Source organism: Aptenodytes patagonicus, chromosome 1, assembly GCF_965638725.1.
Source record: "Aptenodytes patagonicus chromosome 1, bAptPat1.pri.cur, whole genome shotgun sequence".
NCBI classification, from domain to species: Eukaryota; Metazoa; Chordata; class Aves; order Sphenisciformes; family Spheniscidae; genus Aptenodytes; species Aptenodytes patagonicus.
Genome location: NC_134949.1, coordinates 90,832,240 through 90,855,032, shown reverse-complemented (window position 1 = coordinate 90,855,032; position 22,793 = coordinate 90,832,240). Strand labels below are relative to the sequence as shown.

The window sequence follows — 22,793 nt, the reverse complement described above, 5'->3', positions numbered from 1 at the left end:
ATTGGGTAGGTGACAGTGCGAGTGCCTCCAGGGTACAATAGGTGCAGGGTACAAGACTGGTGCAGGTGTCCCAGGTAGATTTAATAGGCAGCTTTTATGTAGCAGTTGGGGCATCATTATGTTGTATCTAAGCAGAGATTTGGCAATGCAGGAGACACAAATCTTGGATCATCATGTTTGAAGGGGTCCCATGAAAGTGAAAATAGCTCAGTTTAAATAACAAATGAACATGGATTTGAGGAAAGAATTAAGTATTTTTGTTTTGGAATTTCTTCAACTATTGTAATGCATTTTCAGTATCTTTTGTCTGGGGATCTTATAAAAAGGGTGGGAATGGGAAAAGTGAATTGCTGAGATAAGAGATGAAATGTTGCTCTTGTATTTGATCACAGCCTGTTACTTTCTCAATTTAGAACTCTTCACAAAGTGAGTTTTTGAAACAAACAGCTAAACTCTTGCCTTTTTTTAAATGAGCTTGCTTTACTGGTCATCTGAAAGTGAATGTACGTGTTTTGGAGCTATATTGTAGATGACTCATATTTTTGCATACACCTTTCCCCAGTGTAGTTTTGCTTGTAACAAGCCATGTGAAAACAGGGACAGGCATCAAAGGAGGAGTATAAACATTGCTTAGGCTGTCAGGGGTGATGACAGGAAGGCTAAAGCTCAGTTGAAGCTAAAACTAGCAAGGAGCATAAATAGGGATTCCATCAGCTAAAGGAAACTCAGAGAAAATGTTTAGTCCATTATTGAATGGGATGGACATCCTATAGGTGTATGAGATGGAATAAGCTGAAATACTTAACACTTTTGCTTTAGTCTTCATAGGCAAAAAGCCTGACCCTAAGACTGCGCATATCAGCATAGTTGAGGAAGCAGAGGGCCAGCAAACAGTGGAGGAGCAATAGGTTTAAGAACACTTAAAGCTGAAAGCTTTCCGTTCCATGGGGTAGGATTCCCAAGAGGTAGTGAAAGAGCTGGCTGTGGTAGTGTGGCAAGTGTCCATCATCTGTGATAAACCATTGTTGTAGAGAAAGGTCACTGATAACAGTGGAAAAGAAAAAAAAAAAGCTAATGCTATGTGTGTTTTTAAGATCAGAAAGTGGACCCAGGGAGTCACAGGCTGAGCAGCTCAAACTCAGTCTCTGGGAAGATCATGGCATGTGACCTCTCAGTGTCTGTTTCTGAGCATGTGAAGGCCAAGAAGGTAATCAGGATCAGTGAACATGGGTTTACTAAGGAGAATTCATTCTCAGCCAGTTTGATTTAATAGTCAACCATTTCATCGCAGAAGGTAATATGGATGAGGAAATGGAGGAGAGCAGGAAAGGCTTTTGTAAGGCTTTTGACACTGTCCTACAGCATTCTTGTTTGGCAGCTGAGGAAGTGTGTTCTGGATGAAAGGAATATTAGATTTGAATGTTGCATGGACCACCAGGCTCAAAGGGATAGTGACAGGCTCTGTATTTGGTGGCTGGTGACAAGTGGAAGGTAAGACAGAATACATCCTCATATTTTTAGAGGATGCAAAATAAGGACGAGTGATTGACACACCAAATGGTAGATCTCGAGTCCAGTAGGACCTTTTGGGCCAACGGAAATCCCATGAAGGCCAACAGGAAGAATAAAATTCTGTTTCTGGTGCGGGCTAATTACATGGTCAGTACAGGCTGGGAACCAACTGGCTGAGTAGCAGCTTTGCTCAAAGAGACCCGGGTACGACAATGGATGACAAGTTAAATGGGAGCTAGCAGTATCCTCTCATCACAAACAGGCAAACTTCACACTGAGCTATATCAAGCCCAATTCAGTATGTGGCCCACAGATTAAGTTCCCTTCCAGTTCTAGAGGGATGTTGAAAAATGTGGGGAGGGTAACTAAGATGGTCAGGGGCCTAGAGTACATGGCTTCACATGAAAGCTTGAGTGAATATTGCACCTTTGATCTTCCCAGCAGCGTGGAACAGTTCAGCAGGGGTCAATGGCCGCAAGTTTTGGCTTGGGGGTTAGATAGGGAATTTGGAAAATACTCTTTGAGAGGCTTAATGTAGCCCTGGCACAGTCTTCTCAGGGGGGGAATCTCAATCCTTTGGGTTTTTTCAATACTTGGTTACACAAAGCTATGATTGACCTTGTCTAATGTTGGCTGTAGTTGTGCTTAGAGGAGGTGGTTGGCCTAGATGACCTCAAGAGATCTCTTCCAACCAGCATGTCTGTGATTCTGTGATATCTCTTCCCTACTACAAAGTGATGTTGCGTTTGTTAAAAAGTACATGTGTTGTGGACAAGAATTGACTATAAATTCAGCAGGCATTTCTTTTAAAGTCCGTCCCAAAATCTGTGTGGATCTAATAGTATTGATAAGATACAATTGACAATATTGGTTAAAAAAACCCAGTAGGATTGGTAACTTGTGCTAAACATGAACACTTACCAGATGGAACGGTTGTAAAGGTTAAGCGCTTTAATATGTGGTATGAACTAGAGGGAACCAATCTCAACCTAACTCTCTCCGTTCTTTTTTCCAGAAATCTGTACAGTGGTCTCTGCCTTACATTGTGTTTGGAGCAACTGGCCTTTTGTCTGGGCTCTTAAGTTTGTTGTTGCCAGAGACCTTAAACAGCCCTTTGCTAGAAACTATTTCAGACCTGCAGGTATGCTCGTACTGGAGGCTGGGTGATGAAGCCATGTCATTGCAAGCCCTAGATGGCTCACAGGTATATTCATTTTTTCCTAGTACTTTTCTGTTGTGTTTATTTCAGCTGTCAGCTTGAATATGCCACTCTAAATAGATTAGGATAGTGATTCTTGGCCTGTGAAGGATAGGCCCCAAGGAGATACAGAAGATAGTTTACTAACCTTACCATCACATCTGAAATGTTGTCTGGAAATGCAAGCTGAAACATAGCTGGGTTAATTCATCCCTTCAAGGCCAAAAGCTTAGTCTTTTCCTTTGGGATAAAGGACTTGGTGGTGTCTGTGCCTCTCTAATCTCTAAGACTGATTTGCTGCAGCATGCTTCATGCAAAGCTGGCCACTGAAGTTTGAGAAGGCTTAGATGATAAAGAAAACAGAAGCCTGTTTGTGAAGGGCTGTTCTCAAAGGCAGCACACTGTACTTCTGCCCTGACCTGCACTGGCTGTTCTGCAAGGTCAATTATTAGGTCTATCCTAGAGAGTCTTTAAATGGGTAAAGCTAGACTAACCTCTGAGATCTGTTCCACTGTTGATTCTGGGAAATGAGATTTGTTGCAAACGTTGGAACTACAAAACTCCCAGGTATAAGCATAAATAGATGTGGTAGCAGGATGTTTTTCAGTGAGGTTTCCTCAAATGTTGTTTTTTCATATCACTTTATATTTCATTTTGTCAAACTCCTGGACACCTCTTGAGGTGTGTACATCTTCCAGTCGTGTGGAGGATTTTTTACATGGCTGCTACTCTGTGAATGGAGTGGGATTGGAGAGAAGTAGCTAGAGAGCTGGAAGTGGGTGTTTGAATTTGGGTAAGGTTTTAATGTTTAAAACCTAGTCCCAAAATTTTAAGTATCGATGGACTAATAAAATTTGATTAAGTGGTCAGAAGACTTGAAGGGCAACTCGTAACAAAAAATGTTAGTTGTCCCATTAGGCTGAGGCGAGGCAGGATCCTTATAACACCTTTTACTTTCAATTGATTAATTTTTGGTCAAGCAGTCTGAGATTCACAGGTAGTCATAAACTTATTTTCACAGAAACCAGGAGGAAGAGTAACATTTATTTCTAGAATGAGAACAGTTGCTTCCTTTTAAAAGCTTCAAGATGTTGCCTTGTTTACCAATTTTAGCTGTAATAATCCTTGACAGGACAGCACAGTTTAGTGACGAAAGCACCCTTGAAGAAAGCTTGAAAGAGGCAGCCCTGCAACAATTAATTTTATACTTTAGCTACTTTACGTGCACATTTTATAAAGACTTTTAACCATACTGGATAATTGTGTTATGACACCGCATTCTTGCTGGCTACACAAATCCATCATGGTATTTTGGTAATTACATCATTATTACATCCTAACTGTGCAGATGGCTTACTAACAAAAAACAATTCTAGCAAACAGTGCAGGTGTTACAACTTAAAGGGGGGGAAAGTCACATTTTTATTTTCCTTTCTAACCAAGTAAGGGGTCAGTATTGCCCTTTGGGGTGACAGGTATTGTCTGTCTATTGCTATTTGCACAACTTGGTTCACTTATGTCAAGCAGTCTTCTCAGGCTTAAATCTTCCCTGCTTGCACTTCTGCAGGCTTCTCAAAAATCCCAACCTGAACAGGAGCCATAAGATCCACAAAAGAAAAAAAAAAAAAGAAAAAAAATTGAGAACGTTCTTCAGGAACACTTTTCCCCAGATGGATTAAAATTACTGAATCCAAATGAAAAAAAAGTTGTTGGTTCAGGCCTGAAGTAATCCTGTAACTTCAGTGAAGTTATATCTGGAATGTCTGTGACACATTAGGGGTTTATTTTAAAGCTCACAAAGAAAGCCCTGATAAAATGAAAAGCTGTTAAACATTAACCCTATTTGACAAGGCCATGGAGAGGTCTTATGAAGCTGCTGTAAAAAAAAAAGATGTAGAATTTGTTTGGCATACCCTGAATTCCCCCTGTGGAATCCATTGTCCTTTTGTACCACTTTCAGGGTAACATGCATTCTGGTTGCCCAGAATGGAGGTTTTGTCCCTGTTAACATACATGAATGATACTCAAGTTGGACAGCATCCAGTGATGGCCTGACTTTCCTCAAATAACTTTAAAAATCCAGAAAAAAGCATAACATGATTCCCTTTATATCTTCTGACAGGTCTTAGTGCTCAAACTGTTTGAAATTCCTTTGCAGTTAACGCACATTGCTGTAGTAAAACTCCTCTGAAGACAGATCTAAAGCTACATATTTTGCTTGCATGGTACTGTCAGTCAGGAACATGATTTCCATTTCTCTGTTTTTCACCCTCTCTCTCGCCCTTCTTCACATATGACTAGGCAGGCAGAAGTCTTAGGGTGGATGCAAGCATACTGGAAAAAAATTCCTAAATACCCAAACTAGATGGAGTTTATACTAGCAAGGGAATCTTTTTAACTGGAATAATTTGTATCGGTTCCATGGAAAAATGCTACACTGGCCAAATAAAAATCAATTAGCTGTAATAGCTGACTTTAGTTCAGGTATATGGTAAATTGTTAAAAGGACTCTGGCTGTAGTAGGTATGCCTGTAATAGGGAGTTGACTTTCTGAACATACAAAGTGGTAGTGTTTTTTGCCTTTTCCATAACACCTTTAGTTAGTATTGCAGGGGGATCTTTTTAATTAAAAACTTGCATAGGAGAATGCCTATGCTACACATGGAGAAGTAATAATTTGGGATGGAGAAGCTTTTACCTAATCAAGTAATCTCTGTGTTCTGAGCCTCTGTTTCCAGTAGCTCACCACAGAGTAGGGACTTTAGACTTAATATAAGCTGAGTAAATTATCACTTCAGAACCATTCTAGCCAATCTCTCTCCTGCACGTGTTCTCTGGTGTACTGACAGAGCAGAGAAAGTCCACCCACTAGAAGCCCATTTCTTTTAAAGAGATTTTTGAAGAACCAAGGACACAAAGAAATCTTAATTCACATAATGTGTCTTACAAAGTTTTAATACAGTCATTTGACCTGTCTTCTCTTCCTTTTTCTCTACCGGCATTCAAACTGAGGTGTAATGGTTCATGCTTAAGTATTTTGAGATTGATTTAGTAGCTTCTGCGCTAACCAATTACTTCATTTTTGTTTCTAGTCTGGAGACAAAGACAGTTCTGCAGGGAGTGGAAGTGAAGATGAGGAGTTTTATGATGCTGATGAAGAGACTCATATGATCAAGTAATGAAAAGAAGAAACACTGGCCTATTTTATGCCTTTCCTTACTTGTCCAGTCAGTCCAGCTGTAAGACGAGTACAGGGGACCTCGCCTGTCAGGGAGTATAACTGGGCAAGTGCCTGTGTTTTTCCTGATGAGAAGAGGGGTTTGAGTACTCTTCAGACTAATTACACCACTGATGCTCTCCATACGAGACAGCCGTTCAAATTCTTGTGGTTCAGAATGACAGCACACGGACAGCGTCTGAAGGTCGGTGAGACAGCAAGGGTATTTCTGAATCGTGTATTTCTGAAGCCTAGGAAATTAGCTAGGCTTAGACAGATTTGGACAGATCATCAATGCACATGTTTGTATTTTATTTTCAAGGTGGTTGATTTTTGATTCAGTATAAATTGATAAACTTGAAAACATCCACTGGTTTTTTTTCTGTAGAGTGAAAGTGGTCACAAATATGCTCTGTGCTACTCCAATGGGAACAAATTCCTGAAACTGTATGTTAAAATGACTACTGCATATTGAATAGGGGAGAGGCAATGATGAACATAAGGTTTCTCTCTCTGCACACAGACCACCTGTATAGAGTTACAGGGTGCAGCTGGTTAGTCATGAGCTGTGCACTAACTTAGTCGTAATGGAAGGCCAGGAGGAAGGACTACAGAAAAGACCAACCATAAAGCCTGCAGACATACAGAACACTATTGATTTTTTTTTCCTTCTTTTCATCCACCAAGCATTTCTTGGGCTATCTTATGCATACATTTGCCACGTGTTCCCCACATCTCAGCACTGCTGTTTATAGCTTCGCTTTTACCTTGTCCTCACTTTGCCATAAATATTGAAGCTCAGCAACTTCTCTGTGCAGTGAAATAATTCTGTGAAGAATATAATTTCATGGGTGGGACGTAGGTGAGGTATTTATCACATACTGTGTGTGAGGTCTGTGTTAGAATATATAGCTCATTTTTGTGGACCTATCTGTGTCTTTATTTCTGGAAGAAACTTAACTCTGAAGTGGTAAGAGTAACAATGGGTTGCTGTTACATTTTGGGGATTATTGCCAGGAGGCTGCTAGTATTTATTTAAAATTCTTGTATGTAGATAAAGCTCACATTTTTAAAAAAAAAAAAGGGCAAACCTCTGAGACAGCATTTGGTTACTTGACGTTGTTTCTTAACTAGGTGCTTGCTCAAGCACTTGGTTACTTGACCTTGTTGAGGAAGACAACTTCACTCTCCTGTTTACACTGAACTTTCTGCAAGTGCTTCATTAGAGGGATATGGAATCTTGAAATATGAAACATGAACATATGAAATGTTCCAACTACAAAGATGAGGCCTTATAAGGATTCAGTTTTCTTGATTATATTGTCATCTTCATCCTCTAACCTGTGACTTTCTATTTATTAAGATTGATTTCCATAAAATGCTTGTTAGTCTTTATACTTGGAGCTCCTAGCAAAGTGCCGCACAATGGCAGCAAGTATATTGTCAGGCTCGCTAGCTATTTTTGTGGATGTTAAACTAAAAAAACTGGATTAAAAAAAAATCGAAAAGCTGACTGCTGAATATTTTCTGATTAAACTGGGAAGCTCCTTTACTCTGAAAGGAGGTGAAAGTAAACAGCATCTGAAGTTTGCAGCTAGGTGCTTGAACTTTGTTCACTGGGAACTCTAATGCTGAGCAAAGTGCAACTACCCTGGCTGGTGCAGAGGACAGCCCAGAGACTGCAGATTCATGCATGCCATACTCCCACTTGGCCTGAACTTGATCCAGGCATTGACTGTGAGCAAAGTTGGGAACTTCAGTCCCTATGGACAATGTGTCGGTATTATTGTGATTTCTGCCTGTGTTATGAGCTTCGCTAGAAGAATTCCAGCCTGCAGTCTTCACTTTGTTTTTTTCCAAGCTATTGAATAGTTGTTGTAGATGTGGCAGGGCACTTGTAAACCCAGCTGGATAGGCTTTCTGCCATATTTGGCCCTTTTGTATGCAAGACGATTGCTCCAAATAAGGGACTCAGAAATACTTGGAAAGGTTGAATCTATTGTTCAAAGAATTTTTTAGTTTTGCATTCACAGTTTGAATTATGGACAGCTGGAAAAATGTCTTTTTGTCTTGTTGCTGATGGCTTCTAAATAAATAAAACCTGCTTACTTAGAAGCCAACAGTGGTAAGCCTGGTGGTATTAACATGCTGCCAAGACCCAACAGTTTTTTAGGTGTTTGCTGCTTCTGTCCCTCTTTGGGTGGCAGGTGGAGTTAGTCACCTGAGAGGCAGACTGGAACTGTTAGCCTTCCTCCCTCCATAGTTTTACTGTCATTATCTGCTACTGGCAACGCTGGTCATGTCACGGGACACCTCAAGATAATTTTCATTAGAACAGTAGGATGCTGTAATTGTTCAGGTGGAGGAGATCACGCTTTGTAGGACCTGAGCTGGATTTTGTGACAGTCCTCAACTTATAATTGAACTTACCTCTCCACTCATGCACTTTTATATCGTAAATATACATATGTAAAATTGCAAAAACAAGAGTGAAGAAAACATCAGCAATTTTTTTCCATAAAAGCTGCTGCTATTTTTTTAACCTTAAATCTGTCCCACGTTTGCACCTTTGGAATTTTAAAGGGCAGCATCTTTCTTGTGTCAACCATAGGAAGTCTCTATTGTTACTTTCCCTGGCCTGTTAATTCAGAAGTTTTATAGGAGGGAATCCTTCCAGGAGGAGCTCAGCAATGTAGTATCAGGCTTCTTACAATTACTTGCTCTCCCCCTTTGTATTCTGAAGTCCAAATCTGTTAGGTACATTAAGTTTCTTTTCAGAGAGGTTTGTTTTATAAGAACTGGCCTTCTGGTACAGAAACTTGTAGGATCACTTTTTTTCTTACCCACAGAGTGCAATGTTTTATAATATTGAGATACTTGTGCTATATGAAGCATTCACTGGGGAGAGATGCTGCATAGTGTTCTGTAGCCTATGTGGTCACATTTTCTGTATCTAGATGGAGCATTATTGCTAGGCAGAAGTTCTTCAGTTGAACAGTGCCTGCTGTTATGGGTCTCAACCACGTTATTTGAAAGCCCAAGTCAGAGAGAACTTGTGACTTCGAAGTTATATGTAAGCAGTCTGTGTAGGCCCAGTTAATAAATCTCAGTGTTTCGGCAGTATGTTTGCCCTGAGGAGCTACTGGAGAGCAGAGGCTGATACAGCACTAGATATATCACAGTTTATGATGTAATGCTAAGAGTCTGACACCCAATATCCTTGCTAGAGTTGAGTGAAGTATGACAACCTTATCCCACTTTTTTTGCTAGATTAGCTTTGTATACTAAGCAGCCTGCACTGTTAACTGGTTTTTGTGTTGCGCAGGCACTAGGATACCTACCCCTGAGATGGGAATTCCTTCCCTGGATTCCTTTGGTTTTGTAGCTGTCTTTTTTTTTTTTTTTTTTCCAGCCAGCTCACTTGGTGGGATTATGCTAGAGATGAGAGGGGCTTTCCCATGGTGCTGATTAGTCAGATCTTAATGCTGTCTCAGGTGAGGTATGTTGGGGTTTTTCTGCTATCTGGGGACCTCACAAGTGATACTTTAATACAACTAGGAGTGAAGGAGAATGATAGGTCATGTGAGACAGTGTGGAGAATTAGCTGGAGGGAGTTGAAAGAATAGAGGATTCAACAGTAACACTTTAGGGCAAAGGTAAGTGAGAACACAAGACAGTAGCCATGGGGTGGAAATACCCTTCTTGCTGCTTGTGTTGACTTGAAGCTTCTCCTTTCAGAGCTAGCATTGGTTGCAGGATGTCCTACTGGGGACACTAGCTTCATCATTTCCTTTTTAATGTCAATTTTGTTCAGCACTACTACTCTAGTGACGAAACATTTCTTTTGATCAATATAAAATGTGGCACACTTCAGTTTTCTTTTGGACTCAGCTTTTACTATGAAATGGCATGTTGCTAAAATCATTAAAATTTGTAAAGCCCTCTTTTGGAGAATGCTGTATAACTGGTCATTACTTAATGTGCCAGCTTCCCTTTAGAAAGATAGGAAGATTAGAATTATTTGATGCATTTTTGTCACAACTTCTTGTGAAGTGATACTTCAGTCTTCTCAAAGGATTTTACTACCTGGCTATTTTTGATAGGCTGAAGAGAATAGAATAGGGAAGTGATTTGACAAGTTTATTTTTTTTAAACTACTTCCCCTGAAAACAAAGCTAGTGCTCTCCATTTAGGGATTGGGAAAGTGCTGTTCAGAGACTCCCTGACACACCAGAAACTTAGAAGCTCTGTGTTAAAGGAGGGCCACAGGTGACTCGGTGTTCAGGTCAGGGTGCTGAGTGAAGAACATATCCATACCTCTCCAGAGACACCTAATTAACATGGAGCAGGTTGTAGCTAGTTGCCACCTTTGTTACTGTCAAGGCTTTAAGGATTGCAGCCACATGCTCCTCTGCTCACAGTGCACAATCCATGCCAGGGTTTCCAGACTGTATGGATGTACTGAGGTTAGCAGAATATCCTTTGCAGAACCATGGGGAATGCACTTGAGCCATACGTTTTCCAGCCTATTTCACTTAAGTGTATAAAAGCAGTTCACAAGAGAATGTTTTTGTTGTACTGAGTAAAAGGAGAAAGTGAGGAACAAACTTACTTTTCCTAGAGTGTGTTAATGGAAACATTTGAGCTAAAACTCTTGTTCTCGAGTCTTCTGCACAATGACCGAATGCAGATTTGTTTAGTATTATTTTGTTTTAGGTGAAGGATGATGTGCTACATATACCTTTTCCCACCCTGTTAGAGCTTCTTTGATCGTGCTTTTTGACACAGCTGAATCTAGGCATCTGTGCATGCAAGTTGTGAGCCTTGCAGTAAATATGTCAGAAAAGCCCAAGAGTGGTGCTGTCATTTGATGGTGGAAGTTAGTCTGGCCTGACACACTTAAAGCCTGTGTCAGAAATGTCTATATTCAGCTGTTTACCGAACAAGAGATTTAGGGTATGGCTGTATTTTGAGTCTCATTGCTTGTATCTTACTACAAGATGTATTAAGTGGAAGAAAGATATCTACATAAGAAAACCTATGTGACAGATCTAAATGTAGAATTGGAGGGTGAACAAATTTATACAGAATTCTTCCATGCTATGTATTTTTAATGCCTTGTCCAGTCTATTGTAGCCTTCAGATTTTTCAGGTACTACTGTTACTTAAGTCTAATAGAGCTGGGCAAAACTTTCACCCTGACAGTCTGAATTTACTGAACTCTCTCATTTTATTTTTGGTACTACTCACTGTTTCTGTCATTCTGAAAAAAAGCTCCTGTATTGCCTAATGGGGAGCAGATTTTTCTGTTCTAATTTGAAGTGCCTGTTTTATAAGTCGTCTTTAATTTCCTCAGTCAACTTAATATGGGACTGTCTGTAAAGTGACATCATGAATTGGATTATATAAGTGCCAAAGACAGTTTTGCTGGAAAGCAATGGTCCAAAACTAGTTCTAGCTGCATTCATTTGGAATTCTTCCATGCAACCTGCTAAAACTGGTATTTACAAGCATCTCCAGAGCTTTAGGGGACAGAAAGAGTGTTACCTTTGCTTGCTTGTCTTTCATTGCTCAGTTCACTTAAGTAGCTTTTGTTTCTGAGAAACCAAAGAAATTAAATGAAGGATTTAAAATAAAGTGTAGGTTTTGTAGAACATGCAGAATTTATACCATGTAGCCATTATAGAGAAATCTGCAGAGCCTATTTGCTTCTGAGTTGCAAATGTCAAAGCTTACTCTAAGACTGATAAAACTGGTGAAAAACTGCACATTGGAATTTGTTAGTTCATGAGCCTTACAAATTAGCATTGCTAATAACAGCTTGCCTGGAGCTTCATAGGATCTGGCAGATTTCTAAAAAATGCACGGTCTGTTTGAGGCATTGCTAAATAATAATGTCTAATGTTTAAATCCCTATTACAACTAAAATTCACTGCAAATCAGCCCTATCATGGCTGCTTGTTTGCCAGTAAATAGGTAGGTGGCTAAAGGTTTTTGCAGCAAGAGCTGGCTGCCCCCAGAAGAATGGTTTAAAAGAAATAATCTGCTTTCTCCAGTGTGTATGCAGAATGAAGCAGGACCATGAGGTGTCAGGGTCCTCTCATATACAGCAAGCTTATAGAATGGAGTATGTTTAAATACGTACTTGCCCACCCTCATTTACAAAAGGTTTGTAGAGCAAACAGGTCTTCAGCATGCATGTTACTGCTTCCCACCAACACATCTGAGGTGCTCATATTATACCTACTTTATCAGGAGACAGGCAAAAAGTATGGCAGTAAGAAAACCTTTGCCAATATTAAAAGTTATATTTACTTAAAAATGTCCCATGAGAGGTATCTGGCACATCTGTGTTCAAACAAATTGTTTTTAAATGATGGGAATTTGATTGGGAGACAGGCATTTCTGATGTTAGTTTGTAGGAAAAAAAAAATCTATGCTGCAGTCACTGAAAATTGTTACAGACCAGACAACTGCTGGGTGATCTGTGATAAAATAACTTATTGTGGTTGCTGTGATTTCAAGTATGCCTCTAAACGACTGGTTTTGAGTATTTGATCCTTGTCACTCCCCAAAGTCTAACCCAAATTTTATTTTGTTCTTGTTAAAATTTAAGTCATGTAGAAATTGGAAGGATATTTTTCATATGGATACTTTTATTGCACTACCTTTCCTTCCCGAATCTAACAATACTTTGATTTTTTTAAGCTACCTCTTTATGTTGAGCTTTTTTGTCAATTTTGTATTTAATTGATTTTTTTTTTTTAGGAAACTACAAAATATTTCCTTTTTTATTTATGTGGGAATCCATGACTTAAAGACCACAAGTCCTCCTTCTGTTTAAAGTTTTTCTTAAAGGCCTTTTAAGTTTAGTTAAAAGACTTAAGCTTTTGAAGGAGCAGAATAATTACACACTTAGAACATGGGTTCTCCTGCGTGTACTGTTTGTTTTTAGAAGGGCCAGAAAGCCCTTAATTTTATACTAACCTCAGTTGAGGACATGACTTTTTGGGGGCAATAAAAAGTTTTGAGTTGGGGAGTTTTAATCAATTTAATTTATTGCCAATTAAAGAGCTTTTAGTTACTGCTTTTGGTATTGAAAGAAAAAAATAAATAAAACGCTTAAGGAAAACACTGCTGCTTTCTTCCAGATACCACTCTTCCCTCTCTCCCCCCATGCCATCCCCCACCCCACAGCGGTCTACAATTCCTTGGCTGCATGTTATGCTCAGTCCCTTCAGCAAGGCAACAAGCAGCACAGGATCAGGCTGTTCTGCTTTGCGGTTCTTTCACTGCTGCTTGTTTCTTACTCAACTGCTCTCGTGTGGGTTTCTTCAACAGCCGCAGTCCCTGTAGAGTTGTAGCTCCTTCTGAGTCTACTCTCAGCCTCTGCTCAGGCTATGATTTTCCTTTGGCATTTCTCCTGCTCAGCTGTCTCCTTTCCACTCCTCTTGTGCTGGCATGGTCTTACCCTTTTTTCCTCCTACTGCTATAGCACTGTAATCTCTTTCTTGGCATTTACTACCCTTTCTTAAACATGCTTTAGCAGAAGTGCCAAAAACTCCTCTGACAGTGTTGGAGTGCAGTGGGACAGTGCCCACTGTGCCCAAGAGGCAGTGGACACTAACTGAAACACAGGAGGCTCCATCTGAACATAGGGAAGCATTTTTTTACTGTGAGGGTGACCGAGCACTGGCACAGGTTGCCTGGAGAGGTTGTGGAGTCCCCATGCGTAGAGATATTCAAAAGCTATCTGGACATAGTCCTAGGCAGCCTGCTTTAGTAGGTGGTCCTGCTTGTGCAGGAGGGGGTTGGACCAGATGACCTCCAGATGTCCCTTCCAACCTCAGCCATTCTGTGATTTCTGTGCTGCCTGTTGCTGAGCTGGCTGGGACCAACACGGGGCAGCCCCTGGCCTCCTCCCACACAAGACACCCTGCAGCCCCCTCACTACCAAAACCCTGACAGTTATGGTCAATACATGACTGTACAGGGTTTTCTTGCAAATCAAGTCCTTACAGTCTGGGCTGACAGTTTTTGTGAGTGGTAGTTGGTACTGTATTCCCTTTCTGTGTTACTGTTGTCTTAGGTCAAGTAAATGAAACTCCTAAGGACATAATCAGTCATTTGTAACCAGACACAGAACTTGGCTATATTTGCATCCCTGCTGATTTCAGAAGACAGAACTTAGATCTCCACTTGACTAGAGGAGCAGCCAAAGGGGTAAACTACTTTCTTTCTGCTCAACCCATCATCGTCATGAAAACAAATCTTTGTATAGTCTCTATATCCTGTAGACTTTGTATTGTTTCCTCATGCCAGTTTAATTTGAACCAACAATCGAAAGTCCTTGCCAGTTGAGAGCTGAGTAACAGGAAAGTGGGAATAGGGGGGAATAGATTTACTGCTTCAAACAAAAATCAAGTTGTATATAGTTGGTGTGTGTATTTTTAAATATTCAATTTGGATTACTTGAATACTGAGTGTTATGAGCCTTCCCACGTTGAAATGAGGACTGATACATTTCAGAAGTAGTTTCTCTTCTTTAACTGTATTAGTGTGCTGTTGTTAACTCAGAGTTGTACTGCTGAAAAGTCTGGTTTTAGAATACTTGATCTGAGAAGTCACAACTAAAGACAGCATAAGCTTTTCCACAATAGACCTTTTTATGGTGGTATATTCATATGTTCTGTGAACAGCTGTTGGATCCATCTTTTTAAGATGTTCTTTGCCATAGGTGAGGGGCCATAACAAATGTTGAAATATTCAAAATAATTGCACTTATCTATTCTGTTTTCTTAATGTATTTCCTATGCATACTGCCTTACCTGTATGTACTGTACTTCACTGGAGGTACAAAAGGTAAATATCAGGTTCTTAACTTATAAAATGTAAATGAGTTTTAAAAATAATTCTGTAATACTACATATTTTCCAGTGATATCTATCTTCTAAGAGGGCGATGGTGGTAAGCCCAGGTGAATTTAGTCAAAAGTTAATATTGGTGGTCTTTACTTTCTCACTTAATTTCTGAATGATTTTGATCATTTGAAATATTTTTAAGACTTTTGTAGAGGCTAACCTATGTTAGTAAGGCAACTTTTAGGTCATTTGTAACAGCTCTGATACTGCCTCTGACTCATACAGTTCATATAATGTCTTTGTAACTTATTTTGTGCCTTTTCTTCCCCTGACACACAAATCTCTCAATAAAAACAAGCTCTTTTGCAATACTGCGAACCTATTTTTATTGTACTGATTTTTTTTTCTTGCCTCACCCTTTTGTTTTGTTTTCTGGAGGGGGCTGAAGCTCTCATAATAGAATAGATATTTATAACAGACTCTGCAGAAGAAAATTGACAAGGTGGAAGGCAGGTCATTTTGGAATGGCAGTGCTACGAAGTGCCTGGGAAACTGGGACTGTCAGTACTAATCAATATATTCCACCATATCTATCACAAATCATTTCTAACAAAAACCAGCACCAGTGGAATGTGAGAATCAATTTACTACTGGCTTCAGTTGTGCTGATTGATGTTGAAAGACTGGAAACACTTCGGGGGGTTTAGCATAGCAAAATGTCTGTGGTGGTGTTACTAACATTTGTACTGGGGGAGTTCCCAGGAACACTAGTTGGCACTTAACACCCCTTCTTTAAAGTGCTATGCAAATGCACAAAAACGTAGTCCCTGCCCTCAGGGCTTTTGCCTAAACATCTTGGCAGGGAATGGCAGAATTTGAACATTTGTCTTCATTACCTGGAAATGAGGTGATAAATAGCTTGACTGCATTTCCTGTCCCCTGTCCAGTGACAAAGAAAATACTGTCTGAATCTGAAAAACAGCGACTGTGGGAAATAGGGATCAGTGCTCTATTTTAAACTGCTGGGTACCAGAGCTTTCATACCTCTGTATATGCTTAAAAAAAAAGTAAAGATTCTCCTTGAATAGCTAGTCCCTTGAGCAGATGCTAAAGCACTTGATCTATCAGTATTTTAAAGTGTATGTGCTAAAGAAGACAGGTGGTCTACATGACAGATAATATTGCTAGACCTTGTGTTATGTTGCATTTTACTCTTCCTCAACATGGAGATAAGAACAATAATCCAGCCAGACTCCCTATTCATGCTTCCTGGGCACAGACCACTGCAAAAGTCATCCTTTGCTCTTGCATTGCTTACTGCAAAATAAAAATGCAAACATCTTAATTATCTTTCCAGATTAATCTGGCATATGCTTTCTAGAATCTCCTGAAACTTTTCACAAGGTATTTTGAAGTCTTTTGAACTCCAGGTGTTTTCATCAGCAGCCTTTCTAGAATGAGTAATTAGAATATATGAAGCATGCACCAGCATCCAAAATAACTTGTATTGTTCATCCCTTGATCAAAGTTACCAAAGGCCATCTTTTGTTCTTGTTATTTCTAATTCTTGTGAGCCTTACTCTTATTTCTGATACTTGAGATACTTAGGATTTTACTTTAGTTTTCACTTTTGCTGCTGTTTCACCATGGAGGTGACAATTGAAGGCCCAGTTTTTCAGATGTGTCTAGTTACATGCTGAGCACAATTCCACCCATAGCCATTCAGATTTGTTGTTCCCTCCTCCCTGATATGTTTCAGCTACATGTTGCAGGGAAATACTGGCCTGAAAGACTTTTTGTTGGTTGTCATCTACATGAGGATAAGGAGTGCTGCTGTGAGCAGGGCTGATTTCCATTGACGCACCTTTCTTTTGAAACTGCGTTAACTTGGGCTGCTCTTAACTGCAGCTTTGCTTGCCTATGCTTTGTCTGGGAACTGGCTGTATCTTGCTGTAACTGGAGCCTGTTTGACTACCAAGCCATTGCGTTGTACTCTTTGTTGGGCCAAGATAAGGGTGAGAGACCAAGAATGGGGGAAGGGGCCACAAATTACATATGGGAAGGACTGTAGTTCACATGGCTGTGAGATTTTTTTTTTTTTTTTTTTTAATCAGTGTAGGTCTAACCTTTGCTTTGTTGTGATGCTTCTGCTGTCAGCAATTTTTCACACTGACAAGAGGAAGATACTTCTGGAAGTCATCAAATGGGAGGTGTGGAACTAAAGTGCCATCCCTTGAAAGCAGGGACACTTTGAGAAATGTGCTTGTCCTTTGCCAATAACAGCCAGTGCTGGTGTTGAGATGGCAGTCGTAAGCGTTGCCTACCAGCTGCCAAGCAGCTATCGGGCAAAATTACTCAGTTCTTCTAAACTGTACCAGGCTCAAATTAAACTAAATTTACCTTACTTCTGCTGGACTCATAGACTATTTCCAAGAAGTGCGTTTCTGAGAGAGACTCAACTCTGCCTTCTCCAGCATTGTCATCTTGCATCTTGTTGGTTACGCAGAGACAAGACAAATACTTGTGGTCAAACGTGGTGAGTAAAGGTCTCTAATCCTGATCTATTACTTGTTTAAGAGCATCTTCAATGAACAATCCTTGCTGCAGGGAGGAGGGGGGAACCTCAACTTATTGATCAAACTTGGTAGCAGCAGGTAATGTAATGTCATACTTGGAAAAGTGGTTCTTGGGTGACTTACTCTCGCCATTTCTTTTTCTAGTAAAGATGACAAAGGCACAACTGATCAGATTTACCTCTGTCGTGGGGAGGGAGGGGTAACATGCACCAGAAAAATTATAACATTCCTTTTGGACTCATGTTCCTTTCCACACTTCTGCTACTGAAAGGTAGCTAAGATATGACAGTCCTGCAATCTGTTCTGTAGCTAAAAGTGGGCAATTTTGTTAATTTCTCTGCACTTTGTATGAATCCGTGCAGTAGCTTGGCAAAACTACACTGGGGAATGTCTTGAGGACTTATTGAAGGGAAGGCTGACTGATCCATGCAGATGGAATTACTTGGAAGTTTGCAAGTTCGGAAACAAAGATCTAGTTCAGCTTTATTTTGATTCAGCTGTGGTTTGAGCCATGGACCAGATCCCAAAGCTGGAGTGCTGGAATGTGGGGTTTTGTATGTATTATTTTTTTAGGATTGTTGTTAGCTCTCAGATGCTGCATCTTGCAGTATGAGACTCCTGATCCCGAAACCGTCTTCCAGCTGCTCTGCTTACCAGCCATGCCAGGACAAGGTGATGACTTTACTAACGTCACAATGGAGCTGTCTGCTGGGTGTGCTTAGCATAAGCAGAGAAACTAAACGTAAGCAGCATGCAGGCACTTTGTGCAAGTAAAAACTACTGATAAAGGAAGTTGTTCAGTGTAGGGTAATTCCTCTCTTGATCAACTGCTGCTTCTTCCAAGAGCTCCTGCAAAGTTTTGTCACCTCCCAAAGCTATTAGTAGCACTTGGATTTGGTAGAAATCCTCTACCTCGTTTTGGATGGTGAGTGCACGAAATAGTAGAGACTGCCTCTGCCCGAGTCCTAGCAATTGACTGACAGTTTCTCCCTCTTCCCCAAATATGAGGTGCTATCTTCCAAACTCTGGGCTCAAGTGAAAGTAGAAGCTGTTAGAGGAAGTATCCTGTCTACAGCTACATCAAGGAGCCAAATGCGGGCAGTGCAGAGCTCCCTTGTGTGACAGGAGGGCAGCGGGGCCCCATCCTTCAGCATGCCCTTTATGAAGATCTGCCCTGCCAGCTTGAGCCTGCAATGCTGCTTTTTTTTTTTTTACAGTGCTGGTTTCCTGCTCTGCAGTCACCCTTGTTTTTCTGTAATAGTGGAAGTGGCTACTTGTACTTCACATACATTTTTCCTCTGATTTTAAACCTGCATCAAGGCACCTCACCAGCTGTGTTGCGTGTTCTGACACACGGATACATTTGCAGTGGGTACTAAATACCCACCCTGCTGTATATTGGTTCTTAAATAGCAGTGGGAGTCTTGCTCTTGCACAGGCTGTATTCTGTTTGGGTCAAGCTCTCTTTCTGGTTTGTTTGATATTCACTTTGAAATGTTTGATTAACACCTTGTTAAAGGAAGTGGAGAAAAATCCTCTCAAGCCTGTGCAAGCCCTGTCAACGCATACACTACCAATGCGGGACAGAACCTTTGAATACTACAGCTGAAATTGGCACTGGCTCTAGGTAAGTCACTTTTTCTCACCAAAGTTTCCTGCTTTCTTGAACCCTCCACCCCCACTCCCATCTATAAAATGGAGTGAGTTCACCAGATCGCAAGTTACGTTCAATTAGTGTTTATAATGATGCTGGTCAGGGTGCATCTCTGTTAAAGTTGGCACGAAGATGTCATAGAGAAACTGAAAATTCCTAGGAAATTAATTTTTAATGCTTTGATCCTTGCATGGTACATGGGGAGGGTGAGCTTTTGGGGTGGCGTGGCTTTCAGAAACAGTATACACCAGGGCAGGAGAAAGCAGTGCTTGCACAGTGGCCTTTCCTCAGGGATATTGGGTTGTTTGAATTGAGGGTCCATTATCTTCTCTAAAATTTTGAATTGCAGCTGTGGCCATCTGGTCTTTTTCTCTGCTAGCCTTTGGTTTGTTAGAGCAGTGAATGGAGTAGCAGTTCACTCAGATGAGATTTCTGTTGTCCCTGATAGCAGGAACTGAACTGAATGACCCTGTGCTGCTATGAATGCTGTTCTGCTTCCTCTTCCCTTCTGACCCAAAGTCAGAAGGGTCAGGTGGAGAAGCAGTCCTGCCCTCTCCTACCAGACGACCAGTAGCTTCATTCACCTTGTTTCCCCTCCTAAATATACACACGCACACACATGCATCTGCCTGCCCTCCCCTCCCACCATGAAAGCCCAAGGAGCAAAGAGATGGCTTGCTCCTTCAGCACTAGCCTGGCCAAGCAACTTGTTGTGCATATTCCCAGTGCTTTTATTCCAGGATTGTTTCTCCTCCCCCACTCCTGCTTTCAGTGCCCTGAATCCGCATTTAACTAGTTCTAGCCCTAAATATCTACCCTGTGTCCTATCACTGCCTGGAGCAGATGCAGCGCAAATGATTGACCCTCTCCCTTTGGCAATTTGGCTTTGACTGCACAAAACAGCCAATAAAGTGGAAAGGGCTGGGCAGCTGATTACAGCTTCAAGCTAATCCCTGTATAGTTTTATGGTCTAAGATAGAGGAGGAAGTGTTTGCTTGAAGGATGCAATTGCATTCCTCCTCCTTTCTCCTGCTGCCTGCTCTTGATGATGACAAGTTTTTAGAAGTTGCCGACCAGAAGAACAGCATACCTGTTTGCCAGACACAGCTTGGACTGGAGGCTGTTAGCTCATTTTCCAGTGACTGAAGCTGGAGTGAGTAGCAATGCAGGTCATGATCTGATCTGTCTAGAAATTCTCTGAAAAGACTTGACTGAAGTCACTGTTAAGATTCTCAGACAAGGCTGGTTCTCACTAGTTTGTCTGCTGAATCTCATCATCTGCTTTGTGGTACATATATCATACTTCTAATAAAGAGTGTCTCTCTTCTCACTTCTGCTGGTGCTCTCATTCTTATCTGTACAGTAATTGTTCCCTCAGGGCAATTGTTTCCCTCAGGGCCCTCACACTATAAGGTCTTAGTGATTCTCTCCTCCCCTCCTTTCTTCCCACCCAAAGCATGCAGTTGTCTGGCCCTTTCCCTGTGCTTTTCTTGAGACACTTCTACGGGTATACTGACAAAATCTTCCTTTATCCCGATTGCTTCTTCAGCTTCTCCTTTCCATCCTCTCCTCAATGCCATGTTAGCCTCAGAACACACACAACAGTGTCCAGGTTGACACATCCTAGGGGTCACCTATTAGTTGTAAGTTTGATATCTATTACCTGTGTGTGTGAGATGACACAAGCTGAGAAGTTTGATGAGACAGCTTTTACGGTAGAATGGCCATACCGCTAACCAAGATCGTACAAAACCACAGCTGCTTTAATGTGGTTCAAGCTCTTGCAGAATGTGGTTGTCCAGCCCTCTTCACTCTGTTTTGATTTTTTTTTTTTTTTTTTTTTTTTTTTTTTTAAAATCTCACTCCCCTCCCATACAAGTATATCTCCTAGCACTCAGAAGTTGCTCCCAAGGACCAGGCTCTTTGGGTCTGGAGACCCTTCTCAACTGCTTGCTGAAGCTGACCTGTTTGTTCTGCAATAATTATATTTTCATCAAGAGAAAGCAATAGATCTTACAGGTATGTAGCTGTCATTGGCCTGTGAGGTATGAGACCTAGTTTCTAGTTCTGGCTCCAATGAACACTTGTACATTTTTTACTAGTCAGTCACTGGATGAAGCACGTAAACAGGGATGCCCCTCTGAGTCTTCTCTCTCCCAAGTGAGTTTGTGTTGGAGTGACTATTCTCACTTAGCACTGGTGATTTATTCAATTTGCTTCAAACTGCCATAGACTCAAGCAATAAGTTCTGAATTGGGTCAACGTGGACACAACAGCAAAATGTAAAAATAATACAAGCTAACATTGTTTGTGCTCTGGAGGGCAGCCACGGAAAAAATACCGGCTCCTGGAAATGCTGTGGTCCAGTCTGATTCAGTCCCTCATATAGATGGAGCATCATTGCAAGCATGCTCCTTGTTTTGGCTCTTGTAAATCTCAGCTGTGGTCTGTCTGTCCCAGAGTTATCATTCCTCTACATTTAAAGTCCTTTCCTTGACAGCTGAAAATAATCAGCCTACCAAGAGCTGAGCAAACCTATGCTGAGATCAAAAATGAGGCAGCTTTTTCTCACCTGCCAAGACTTCCAGTGCTAAATATTTTTCCAGTTGCACTGTGCTCTGCCAAACATCATGTTTTCTCCAGATGCTGTTCTTCTAACCATGTGTTTAAATCAGTAAGAGCTTCTTGGTATTGAGTATTTCCTTTTTGGGATTCAGGCCATTTACATAGGCATATAAATAAAAGTGCTGGAAGGCTCCTGTTTTTACAAAAGTTGGCCACAGGTAGTTTTTCAAGACGGTGGGACATCCTGATTGAAACAGTAGATCAGTGGTTGTAGTTTAGTGATGGATAAAACATAGTGATAGAGGAAAAATATCCTTTGCAGATGCTTGGAAATGGTCTAATGAAATATTTTGTTTAAATCATGATGCACTGAACTTGTACTATTTCAGTGAACTTCCAGAGGACAATACATGGATTTAGAACTCAAAATGCCAGTGTTCCTGCCCCTCTGCCACCCTCTGAGCTGACCATTATGAACTTGGAAATTTCCAGACTCTCTGAACAGCTCACCACACTGGGTGCCGGTGATCTTGGCAATACTAGAAGCCCTGCTGTATGATTAATGTCTGCTACCCAGTGCCTTGCTTCTTAACACCAGCTGCAAAACTGACTGGATTCTTGTGAATTTGCTAGTTGAAGCTGGTCAGTGGTGGGTAGCAGCATCATAATCTCAGCATTTTTCAGAATTTCCTGCACCCTCAGCTAGTGTTAATGGAGTGATCACTTTCTTTGGGAATGCTACGCTGCAGCCTGAAAAGATTCGGGTGGTAAATAATTTTGGATTTCAAAACTCTTCCCAGGTTGAGAGAACTCATTTCTAGCCAAAGCTATCTGCCTTTTTCTGACATGTCCGGTCTGGCCACAAATGGAAAAAAGATATCAGGCTTGATAAACCACTGGACGTGATCCAATGCTATGCTTAGTTTGGAAAGGATATAAACCTTTAACTTACTTGATATGAAGTGCAGGCCCAAGGCTAATGTGAGAACGTGTGGCAGTGAGAACAAGCAGCATAGGCATTTGGAGCATTTTTGAGCCTGCCAAGTATTGATCGGTGAGGGGTGGGAATGAGTGGAGAAGCATTTCAATTTGGCATCCATATGTGATTCTGATGCTGTCACAGTGAATTAGCAGCGCTTTCTTTTCCATGTAGTCCATCCCAGGCTTTTGTCATTGAAGCATCCCCTTTGCCCGTATCTACTTGTTGAAA

The 22,793-nt window shown here is 40.9% G+C and overlaps 1 protein-coding gene across 2 annotated transcripts in view; it reads left to right on the top strand.

Annotated features, from left to right (window-relative positions):
• Positions 1-15,170, top strand: part of SLC22A15 (solute carrier family 22 member 15) — a 46,194-nt gene extending 31,024 nt beyond the window's left edge. For both annotated transcript variants that reach the window (XM_076348684.1, XM_076348691.1), the window contains exons 11-12: positions 2,528-2,716; positions 5,803-15,170. In XM_076348684.1, the coding sequence (XP_076204799.1) occupies positions 2,528-2,716; positions 5,803-5,889 (276 nt within the window). In that variant the 3' untranslated portion in view covers positions 5,890-15,170. The remainder of the gene's footprint in view (positions 1-2,527; positions 2,717-5,802) is intronic.
• Positions 15,171-22,793: the final 7,623 nt, after the last annotated feature.